This window comes from Spermophilus citellus (assembly GCF_964194105.1).
Source record: "Spermophilus citellus genome assembly, chromosome: 3".
NCBI lineage: Eukaryota > Metazoa > Chordata > Mammalia > Rodentia > Sciuridae > Spermophilus > Spermophilus citellus.
In genome coordinates, this window is record NC_138184.1 from 183318407 (window position 1) to 183331416 (window position 13010).

The 13010-nt window shown below is 35.1% G+C and overlaps 1 protein-coding gene across 4 annotated transcripts in view; it reads right to left on the minus strand.

The window, feature by feature from the left end:
- Positions 1 to 13010, minus strand: part of PTPRZ1 (protein tyrosine phosphatase receptor type Z1) — a 173562-nt gene that overhangs the window by 61537 nt on the left and 99015 nt on the right. For all 4 annotated transcript variants that reach the window (XM_081287320.1, XM_081287319.1, XM_081287318.1 and 1 more), the window contains exons 7-8: positions 8152 to 8309; positions 7857 to 8007 (exon numbers count right to left, since the gene is read on the minus strand). In XM_081287320.1, the coding sequence (XP_081143446.1) occupies positions 7857 to 8007; positions 8152 to 8309 (309 nt within the window). The remainder of the gene's footprint in view (positions 1 to 7856; positions 8008 to 8151; positions 8310 to 13010) is intronic.

Genomic DNA, 13010 nt, shown 5'->3' on the forward strand with positions numbered 1-13010 from the left:
ATCCCATGTCCTACTTGGCTTTCACACATCAAGCTGGGCAGTGACCATGGGAGAAGTGAGTCATATGCACCAAAATTTCCAGGTTTTCCCTATATTTCCTATTGGAATCCACCTACTTATCTTTTTAAAGGGATACAGACTTTATATAATATATATATATATATATATATATATATATATATACACACACACACACACACACACACACACACACATACATACTCTGGATTGTAAAACAAAAGAAGGAGATCAATATGGAGATAGACATCAAGCCCCCACAGAACAGAATAATAACAGAATATGCTTTCCTTGAAAGAGGGATGTTGGGAACTCTGTTTAGGTCTCACACCTTCTTCAGGACACATCTTGCATCCTGATTCCTTTCACTAGCTACATGTGATCTGGGTCAGTTACTCGTATCTAGGGAACACTGGTCAGGGAGGAGAGCCTGGTTCCTGTAGGGCTCTGATTGTGAGATAGTCTCTGGCACATCCCAGGGCCCATGTTAAGTACAGAGTTCAAGGAAATACTTCAGAACCATACAAATGCACAGGATTCTACCCACAAAGTCTCATTTATCAAGAAGTTATAAATGTCCTGGTTTAAGAACATTTTTAAATTGTACTTTCTACTGCTGGGTTCCAGGCACTATTTATTTGGTGCCAAGAACTCTTGGGGCTGGGGATGTGGCTCAAGCGGTAGCGCGCTCGCCTGGCATGCGTGCGGCCCGGGTTCGATCCTCAGCACCACATACCAACAAAGATGTTGTGTCCGCCGAGAACTAAAAAATAATAAATATTAAAAAATTCTCTCTCTCTCTCTCCTCTTTCACTCTCTCTTTAAAAAAAAAAAAAAAAAGAACTCTTGATATACAGATGCAGAAGGTGCTATCCTTCTCTTTAAGAAACTCAATCCTGTAATAGATTTCCAACCCTTAAAATTTAGGAAGTGCTAAGATGTAATGCGCATCCTTAATTTCTAAATTCTTCATTGCATTCATAGGGGAATGCACAATAAACTTTTAAAAGAATTACTCTGTTACTTAGACAAAGTTAGGTTGTGTCTGTCAAAATCCTACTTACTTTCCACTCAAGGTTGTAAAGCTTCCCCAACTTTTCGCTGTCATAAAGTGCTGTGCCTTATCATTTATCCTCTTATTACTTATATCAAAAAAGAACACCTAGTACATAGGAATGTACGCGACTCGTGGAAAAAGTACCAAAAGATTAAAAGGCAAAGTACTGATGTCATGAGAAAAAGGAAAAAGTGAAGAGAAAAGAAAAAAAAAAGAAACACAGAGGAGAAATACAACTGCATGTCTTGGTAGTGAAGAGGCATATCTCTTTGTTTATCAAGAAGGCTGATGCAGAGAGCAAGGGGATTCTGGGTTACATTTGCCTCCCTTGATCTTCTACCTGCCTTGGAAGAAACACAGGAGAAGGTATAGTCTGAGTTCCATGTATTATGATTAAAAATGTGGGTGGACAGGAAAAAACAGGGCAATGATTCTTGGGGAATGGCAGAGAAAAATGTCATAATTACTTGAGACTACTCTAGGTTCAGGTCACTTATTTCACATTAATATAATATTCTGTATAATTTAATATATTTCGTGACAACAGTACTATATGAATGGACACTTGGAAATCTACCAGATCCTTATTTGAAGTTTATGAGCCTTATTTAAAAAATATCCTCACAAGTACATTGACAATTACTATGAGAGAAGCTTAAGGATTATAGACCCAGAACATAAACACAAGGTTGAGATCTCTTGTCTGGGGGGTGGGGGGCAGGGGGAGGTGTTGGATTTTAATAAAGCTAATGTCAACATTGATACAAATGCTAAATATATTAGAAAATTTCTATCCCTGCTCTGAATGGTTACATCATTCCCTTTAGATAAAAGACAAAAAAAAATTGTTTCAAATTCTACTATTTCACAATCTTCTCCAGAGACACGGTAACTTCCTCAACAGCTCAATTTGTAACACATAATCTAAGGAACAAATAATCTTCATTTTACTTGTCTCATTATAATTATAGTGTTTATGGTACATGTGACCTTAACAACAGCTATTCACAACTGCTGACCTTCAAAAAGGTTCATCTACTAGTATATAATTCATCATGACCTTTTTTCAGGAAATGGTACAAAAATTTCTCATAATTCACATACTTACACTGCAAAGACATCCCCATCATGCTGTTATGCCTTGTAAAGCATTTTATATTTTGTCACTTAAAAAAATAGTTCACATTAACTATATTATAGTGCTAGCAAACGAGATTTCAAGTACTCTATAATTTTGTTCGACAAATTATTTTAGAATTCCCTGAACATGGGAAATTTGAACAGCTCTCCATAGTCGCTCTGATCTCTTGCCTCTTCATCCATGCCTCCACATGACAATAATACTAGTTCTCGGTCAGGTGCACATCAAATCCAAGGCATGGGGCTGCTTTGTAAACTCCAGCTCACTCAAGCCTCATGGCATCCCTATGAGGAGACCATCTTTAACTCTTGCACTTTATAAAAGGTAAAGCAACAGGCTTGGAGAGATTAAGTAACTTGACAATTTTTATACAACCAATAAGTAGTGGTGGTGGGGTTTGAAAGCCAACATCGACTGGGCTTTAAAAGCCCAAGCTTTTTTCCCACTACATTTCACCCTGCTTTTATAATGAGAGAATTAAGAGGGCAGCATGTAGAAATCTGGGGCTGCAGGGTGAGAGATAAAGTCCTTCACCTTCTTTTACACTTTTACCATGTTCACATTGATATTCACACACGGTACGTATTATTTAAAGGACGGCTTTAACAACTCCTTCTACACCAGATGGTTCTATTTAATTCCATGATGCCAAAAAATGCCTTGTTAATAACTGGTAGCTTTACATAAAAATGAAAAATCAGAGGCTCAAAATTCTAGTGAAATGTGTATTTATTCACAAATATTTATTGAGTGTCCTCTGTGAAAGCAAAAATGAACAAAGGGCTCATCTCTGACCTCACAGGGTGCACATACATGCACAGATCTCACATGGTTTTTCAACAATTTGCAACATATATTGCAAAATTCAATTTTAACAAAATATGTATATAAGAGCAAGATTCTGACAATTTTCATGCTGGATCTTCTCTCTCTGTCAAAATGAGGATGTTAGATATTTATAATTGTAAAAAAAATATAAATAATAACTTGAATGTCCAAAACTAAGGAACTGGTTTTATAAATTTTAACCATTCAGTGGGATAGCACATAAAAATTAAAATGCCAAATTAAAATAGATTTGTCACTACCGTAAAATAAACAGACGTCAATGCAGACAACAAAAATCAGATATGTAATACAGTCCTGTTTTGTGAGATATAATGTAATTTTAATTTAAGAGAAACATTTGGAAGATTATTCACCAAAATCCTCATGGTGGCTCTATATGAGTAGTGACATTAATAGGGAATTTTTATTTTCTAATGTGCACTTATCTATATTTTCTACCTTCATTTTATATAATGAAAATTTTTCTCCAATTAAATATAGTAAAAATTACATCCTGAACATAAATTCTATCTTCAATTCTTATTATTAAACTCAGTTCTAAAAACAGAAGGTAGGTGGTGTATTCACTAATAAAAGGACCACCACAGGACTGTGCACAAAACAAGGAATAATAAATGTTTATAGAATGCAAATATTCACAGTTGGAAAAGCAAGACTTGTTCCAGTTTGTGAACAACAGCTCAAAAATTCTACAGATTCACAACTCCTCCTTTTCTACTGCAAATAAATAGTAGCTCACTTTTTATTGTGGTTTAAGTAAATGCAGAATGTTTTGCAATGAGAATCTGCAAAACTTACCATATAATAACCTTGATATGATGAATGTTTATTATTGTTAAATACAATAATAATTTTAGCTGAATATTCAGTAAGTTAAAATGAAGAAAGTGAATTATGAAACTATTTCTTTTTTCTCAGTCACTAGGAAACTACTTCTTCATTTTGTTATGGGATAGACAAGCTATGCCTTTAAAATTACAATTTTTTTCCCCTGGACCATCTTCAATTGTGAATATGAATTACAGCTGTACCATATTCTTTTGAAGGCTTTGAAATTTTTTAATTATTTAAAATGCACTCAACAAAGACCTTGGTTCTGAACTCTCTGGACATCTAAGGCCATTCATCCCTCCTGTGCTTGCTGTCACCAATACATATACTCTTCATATCCCCAAAGGCTAATAAGAAAGTCTCTGCCAATTATTTAATTCACCCATTTGCTCTTCCTTCATCTAGGGGTCTGAGAGGGATCTTACTACCAATCAAGTACTTTATCAGGTGCTACAGGAAATATTGAAATCTGTCAGGCAGAGATCCATCAAGAAACCAAGACTGGGAAATAAAGACTTCTGAAGCAAGGTAAGAAAAAATAGGAATGGGGTGGGCATATAACTGCCGGAAGGAGATTGTGATGTTTCAGCAGAAAGGACAATTTCAGCGATGGAGAATAGGGATGGCCTTGTGATGAGTGGTGGTATATGAGTCAATTAATATTTGACAGTGGCTCACATTAAATAAAAATGATAGTTGATTGAATATTTACCTGCACAGCTAAGATGCATCCAACTGACATAGCCTGAGTTTTCTGATAGGCAGATGTCACTGCAACCTCGAAAATCACATATTTTTATAAAGATGGAGCTTTAAGATAATAAATGAGCATATAATCTGTGTACCAGATTTCTTTAAAAGGCATTCTTTACAACTTCTGGCCCCTCTTGTGGTGGTATGTCTTGTTAAGTATACAGCCCTTTGATTGCTGAGCTCACTGGGATTGGAATGGGTAAGCAAGTTTGGAGGATTTAGGGTCAAGCTAATTCTTCAACCTTAAAACGACATGAAAACTGAAGTAGTATTTGGGTAGAAGCTGAGAATATGCAAGGAAGACTGACCAAAGAGCAAGGTCAGAAAGATGTTAGGGCCAGTGTTCTGGGATCCAGCAACAGAGACTGCAGGAGAGATGGGTTTGCGTTACCTAATTTTAGAATAAGAACAGATGATCATAAAGACATAAAATATTAATAAAAACTAGTATTTTTTGCTTATCCTAAGGATATATGATAAAAAAATAACACTGTCTAAATAATGTTTTCCAAATTGTGTATAGATTTCTTGGTGAGATGCCTAAATCTTTAGTCACAATACAAACATGCCAAAATGCTTGCTTTGACAGCTTCCTGAGGACACTGGACAATTGCTGTTCTAGGAATAGGTACCCAGTTGTAACAGCCTATGAATGTACATTTTTATTATAAAATTTATTTTTTAAAAAGTTTGCATTTTGTAACTCACTTCATTTTAAATGAGTGAGTACAGTTTGAATAGCTATGAGTAGTTAGCTCTACTATTTAATTATTGTGGAACCAAGTCACAGACAAACAGGTGATCAACCATTTATTTATTCTTCCTCTGACAGCCACAAGAGTGTTGCCACAGGGATAGGAAATTCTGTGACAACACACACATGTGGCCTATGGAAATAATATTGATTCCCACAAGCTCCACTCAAGGAAATTGCTTTCATCCTTTATAGGTCCCATCACAGATTTATGTAACTTGAAAGACCCAAGTAGTTTAGAAAGTGTTGCTCCTGTGTTTGACCCTAGGATTAACAAAGCACTCCAAAGCCAATACTATATGTTTTAAGATTTATGTCTTTCAGGTCATCAGTTTTTACTATAAAATCAAGTATGCTGAAATTACACTCCTTTATAAGTATCAAGAAAGGTGGAGAAAGCTTTGGAAGACTTAAATATCAGGACACCCAGGTTCAAACACTGAATCTATCCCTTCAATTTGTGTTATCTTGGGCAACCCACTTAACTTCAGCTTCCCAAACTGTGAAATGAGAAAAATGAGGCCCATGTCACTAAATGAATGACAAGAGGTTTAAATCAAATATTCTATGCTTCAATGCCTGGTAAATTCATATAATACATGATAGCTATTATGGTTTCTGCTATTATTATTTTAAGCTTTTAACATTTAACTGTGAAACAATGATGATCTACATTAACTCAGAACGACATATAAGTGTGCACATTAAGTAATGCAGAAAGAACCCATCAAGCGTAATCTGATATGTTTTTATTACATGGAAATGGATTCTTTTGGGCATGCACTGAATATTCAGTGAATGTGAGCTTTACTTAGCTGAGCAATGGGAATTAAAAAGATAAAAGACTTAGTTACTTATTGTTTCCTAGGGCTCAGAACTCAGTAGGGGAAGTAAACAATCACTCAGGTAAATATCTGCCATTGTAGGGTGATTTGGATGATGTCTGGATGCACAGAATGTGGGAACACTTGGGCGCACTGTACAAGTGCAACTGAGCACTTCATACTCTAAGGGCAGGGTGCATCCTCAAGTGTAAAGTCCTGTGCCTGGGCCAGAGCTGGACTTGGAGAGTGCACTTTTCTATCTGCAGGAAGACAGCTGGGGAGGGTAAACATTAAAACTAGTAAGCTCTAATCAGGACCTACCATGCATTAGCAGCTTGCATCTTATTCTAGAAGAAATGTGAAGCTACTGAAGTGTTTCAATCAAGTATAATTGAAAAAAGTACAGGAAAGAAAAGAAATATTACTTGTTCATTTTGTTATTTGGTCATTGCATTTGGAAAAGAAGGAGGTTCAGTCTATTTTCTTTTTGTAACATTTGTCTGTTATTTACCCAAAAGGATATTATAGAATTTAGTATTGCTGGAAGAAATATAATTAAATTTCCTCACTTTAGGGAAATTTAATTTGAAATTTAATGTCACATTAAATGCAGCCATTCATCATTGTTGTCTTGATCTCTATTTATTTTTGTTAAAGGACAAATAATTCTTGCAAATACTGCATTAAAACATTACAAGTATACTGTTTTAATGCCCAATCTTCAAAAGAAGTCAATTATTAATTTCACATTATATATGGCAAAAAATACAGCATAGGGCTTAGATCAAAGAAGATGGTCTACTTGGAAAAACTTTAAGTCCCCAAAGCAAAGGCCACTTGAACTATTTCTTTCATGAACGAATATAACCTCAATATAAATGAAAAGGACATGTCAGTAGATATATCTTATTGTGTCCTCTGGACATTTCTGAAGGTTTCTGACTGCTGTGTCAGCTTCAAAAGACACAAAGAACACTCTTGGGACTGCCCCGCCATCCCCACCATCCCTGGCATTGACTCCATTGGCTGGGTCAGACCAAAGTAAACTTCCTTTCTCCAATAAAGGAAACTGGGTGGAAGACTTGTTTTTAATTCATTAATAATTCAGCACATTCATTTTCAACACCTGTTAGGTGCTAGGTTCTTCCTCAGAAGCTAGCAACACAGGGAATACTTTAAAACTCATATCATGTGTGAAGAGTCTGACTTCACATGTGGTTCTGTGAAGGAGGTCCCCTGATTACTCCACGCACAAGGACCTCCCCAAGCTCTCAACACCCCTATCTCTTATTAACTTCTCTATTACAGCTCTTGCCCAGGAAGATTCTGTAAAGTGAATCTGGAGGGCTTCATGTGGCTCTGTCACTTATTACTGTGTGCTTTGGAAATACTGCTCAGTTTTTTTTTCATCTGTAGAATGGGATTATTCATATGGGGAATAATGAATTTTTCTGGTTGCCATTTTGGAGATATGGTAACTGGGATTCAGAGCTCAATATCTTACCCAATGTAATAAAGCTAATTAAAATATTTCTAAAACTCTAAAACCTGTATGTTGTTCATTATACTCAAATTACTATCCATACTGAATCTGTGAGGGTTGTAGAAAACTTCTATTTCAATACATACCGGCTTCAAGAATCTCTTCCTTTCCAGTGTATGAGGAAAACACCTGCCTAGAGAACTTGTACTGCTGTTCCCGAAAATTATTCTGTAAGTAGTCCATCAACATGACGTAACCAGACTGCTGCATGGTGAGAATTTCACAAAATACAGCCAACTAGAAAGAAGATCAGATAATTTAATATACCTGCTTCAAAGGCATCAGTAAGCTGTTTAAAACAGATACTCTGTAATAAAGGTAGAAAATAACTCCTTTTAAACTGCTTCAAATGACTTCATTAATGTGACTTTCCAAGATTACCTGGCTTTCAGAGATGCTAACTGTATCTTTAAGAACAATCCATTCAACAGTGTCCGTGCAGGGAGGAGATGTCAAGGAGCCATTGTAAATATAATACTTGTCAGTTGAGTTTGGTAGAAGGTTCAGCAAAATGAATGGTTCTAAGGCAGCTTGCTTCCCTACAAAGCAATAATATACATCTCAGATGGAATCCCAACACTGGAACTTAGCTAGTTAAAGCTTCTAGGAAACAGAGACACCTGCTTGGCTATGCATATAATCAGAACTGAAATTTTAAGAACTGAAATTTAAGAACATTTGTGACATAAATCTAGCATACTCTAAATTGCCTTAAATATATCACTGTAAAGTGTTTATGTCTTATCTTTGCCATATGATGCCAAAGAGAATATTTTATATACAAAAATATTCAGAAATCATAGGATCATCTCAATAGGTACGGTTATATCATTTGATAAAACTCAGTAATTTCAGTTCATAGAAATACAAAAGCACCTTATTTTATTCAAAAGCCTATAATGAACATCATATTTAAGGTTAACTTATTGAAAGCTTTTCCCCTAGAAATCAAGACTGAGACAAAGATGTCTTGCTATACCACTTTTATTTAACACTGAGCAATCATGTAAGAGATTGCTTATAAAAGAGATAAAACTTACAAGAATTGTAAAGGAATAAATGATGTCAGGACACTCTGAAAGTAACATAATTTTGCATGTAAAATAGAGAACACAATTTACAGGCCATCAGAATTAATGAATTTAGCAAAGTCACTGTACCTAAGACCTATATAAAAAACCAACTACTGTCCTCGGTCTATATCCAAAGGACTTAAAATCAGCATACTATAGTAATGCAGCCACATCAACGTTCACAGCAATCCAATTCACAATAGCTAAACTGTGGAAGCAACCTAGATGCCCTTCAATAGATGAATGAATAAAGAATTGTGGTATATATACACGATGGAATATGACTCAGAATTGAAAGAGAATAAAATTATGGCATTTGCAGGTAAATGGATAGAGTTGGAGAATATTATGCTAAGTGAAGTAAGCCAATCCCAGAAAACCAAAGGCCAAATGTTCTCTCTTGTAAGTGGATGCAGGGATGGTAGGGGAGGTTGCATAGGGGCAAGAAAGATGGCAGAACGAGATGGACATCATTACCCTAGGTACATGTATGACTGCACATATGGAGCAACGCTATATCATGTACAATTAAATAAATGAAAAGTTGTGCTGCAATTGTGTACAATGAATCAAAATGCATTCTGCTGTCATATATACTTTAAAAAATAAATTAATAAAAAACCAACTGTATTGCTATGTACCAGTATCAACTAGCAGAAAATAAAATGTACAACAATATGACTTAAAATGGCAACAAAATATCAAATACTTATAAGAAAACCCAATAAATGAGGTGTAAAACATCTATACTGAAAAACATTATTGGGGGAATTAAATAAAACCTTAAAAAGTTGGACATACATTAAAAAGTTCATTGGTTTGAAGCTTCAGTGTTGCAGAAGGTGTTGCTTTTCCCCAAACTGACTTATGGATTGCAGAAAAATCTTAAAAAATAAAAATCCCAGAAAGGTGTGCATCTGTGCATGTTTGTGTTAAATGAGATTCTGATTTTAAAATTAAAATAGAAATGCAAAGAAAAGATGAGACTACCTTGAACAGTAAAAATGCCAGAGAACTTTTCATATCAAGTAGGAAAATCTATTACACAAATCAGTGAAAATCATGATAGTGAGATATTTGTGTAGAAACAGGCAAAGGAACAATGGAATAGAATGGAGAGCACAGACTTGTATATACGTAGTCACTTGTGTGATAGAAAAATCCTTAGGTAGTATGGAATGGATGGACTAATTAATCAGTGTTGTGTTGATTATCCTTATGGAAAAAAGTGAATCAATTTCCTATTTCAAATTATAAATGCAAATCAATTCCAAATAGATTTATAAGTGAACAGAAATAAAAACACCTTTAGAGGGAAAGATAATCTTACAGCACACTGAGATTTCCGAAATGGCGTACAAAACTATCACTCATAAAAGGACAAAATGATACATTTTAGTACCTGTTAATCAGATTACAATCTCCAGTCTGAATTAAAGATCGATTTTTAAAAAAACTTGACCAAACTGACAGCATTGTACAGATATGACTTAAATTTACTTTCATCCACTGGAAGGTTCACATTTATGTTTGGTTGAATGGTTAATAACTTAACTTCTAAAATACGTCCTTTCTTCCAATATCAGAATTCAGAGTCAGATTCAAGTTCACAGGAATTGAGGAGAACATTTATTTTATTTTTTTAATCTGTGAAGATTTTCCATTTTCTGATTCACATTTTTAGTATCTTAACATTTTTGTGAGTTATCAATCTCTTTTCTTAATTGTCAGTGGATTGCATTTGTTCATTTTTATGAAGACAAAGTTTATCTTACAGATGTCTTGTGGAAGTGAATGTGGAAAATGCTAATTAAATAAAGTGGCAGAAATGAACTCACTATCTATTAATAGTCTCTAACAGAGTAAAAAGATAAGTCAAAGAGTAGAAAATATATTCTGTATACAATATACACATACATGTTTATATATGTACACTATTCTTATATATATATACACATATTTATTTATTCTTACATATTGAGAGTAGAGAATTATTATGCAAAAATTAGTAGAGCTTTCCTAAGTAGGCTGCCTGGCCTTAGAACTTAAAACAATCTAAATTTATATGTCTCATTAAATAGTCCCATTTTTATTTTTGTGTCTCTCCAACAGTGCTTGTCAACTGTCCTGTGTTGGCCACCTAGACATTTGTGTACCAGCCCTCATGCCTGTGGGAGCAATTTGCTTACCAGCCAGATCTGTCTCACTCATTTTCTTCTCCTTCTAACTACCCAGCCCAGTGCATGTCCTCTGCCCTGTCTAAGAGATTTAGGTCATTAGAAAATAATTCCTGAAGCGAATTTAATCTAGTTTAATTGAGGCGGTATGGTGTAGTGCAGTTGTCTCAGTCACCTGGGGAGCTTTGAAACAGTGCCAGTGACTCAGACTTTAATGTAGACCACTTGAATGTAAGTCTTTAGCAGTGGGGCCTGGAATTAAGCATTTACAGCTTCTTTAGGTGATGCAAACACGCAGCCAGTGCTGAAAACCCCAAGTAAAATGAAGTCTTTGCAAGGTTTTGCCTTTCAAATAACCCTTTTTTGTGGGTACTATTAACAACTGAAGTTAAAGATTACTGACTCCAGTCTGAATTAAAGACTGAATCTTAAAAAACTTGACCAAATTGACAGCATCGTACATATATGACTTAAATCTAGTTTCATCCACTGGAAAGTTCACACTTATGTTTGGTTTAATGGATTAATAAATTAACTTCTAAAATACGTTTTTTCTTCCAATATCAGAATTCAGAGTCAGATCCAAGTTCACGGAAATGGAGGAGAACATTTATTTTATTACTTTTTTTTTAATCTGTGAAGATTTTCCAGTTTATGATTCATATTTTTTAGTATTTTAACATTTTTGTGAGTTAGCAATCTCTTTTCTTGATTGTCAGTGGACTGCATTTGTTCATTCTTATGCTGAAGACAAAATTTATCTTACAGATGTCTTGTGGAAGTGAGTGTGGAAAATGCTAATTAAATAGAAGCAGAAATGGACTCACTGCTAAATGATGCAGGAAATGAACTGATGCCAGAATTGCTAGCGGCCAGAGAAAGGAGAGCAAAGGTGAGACCTTGGCAGGAATGTGAAGTGGAGAATTTTCTTAAAATTGGGAAAGAGATTAAAGGGGAAAAAGTTAAGTGGAAAAAAATAATCATAAGAAAGAGAGTTTTAATTTTCTTATCTCTCTTCCCAACATAGAAGCTATTTTTCCAGTCTCTGTACCCCAGTAGCCACCATCTAGCCTCCCTTATGTACGTGTTAACAATGTCATACAGTTTGTTGTGTTTACGTGTTTGTCCCAAGCTCCCATCCTAGCCATTAGAAGATTTTTCAATTATAGAAGTGCTTTTCAATTACTGAATCATCACCTGAGAAAACTGGACAATGGTGTTGTTTGGGGGGGGGAGCTTGGAAAATAAATCATGAGCTTCATCTAAATAAGCGCACAAGAGAGAATCACACCTCAGCCTACGCTGCTCTGTTTGGGCCCAATCGTACATTCATGCAATCACCATTTGCCTAACTGTATATTTCAGGATTAACCACCCAACTGACCATATCCTTCTGTGGGAAGGTTGGTAGTGAAGGAAGAAAGATGGAGAAGGACAGAAACAGAGAGATAAAGACAAGAACATGCCATGCACCCAAGAAGAGGAGTTAGCAAATACTTAAAATCAACTCCTATTAATTAGGACAATGTTATTTAAGATAGAACCAAATCAAAACTGCTCATGAAGATTTTTTTCAATATACAAATTCCTGGATTGCATTTGTGGTGACGAAGGCACCATAAGCCATTCTGTCAAGATCTCCCAGTTGATGGTCATTGATGTTAAGTGGGTGTGTCTTGCAATAGGAAAGAGTTTAACTAACAGTTCTCATTTTTGAGATCTGTGCTTGGGGAATATTAATATATTATTACATTTGTATCATATAAAATCACTATTTCTCTCTCCACTCCATGGAAAGACTGATGTCTAACATAGAGTAGGTATAGTGGAAAGAAGGAAAACTTTAAAGGGGAGAGATGATAAAGGGAAAGATCAATGGAATTTGTCTCTTAGGGCTGACTGTAGGAAGTGAACAACTATCCTACATAATAATAAGATATATTGTGTAATCTGAATGATGGTTGTAAAGTTTCTTTTGTTTTGTTTTTAG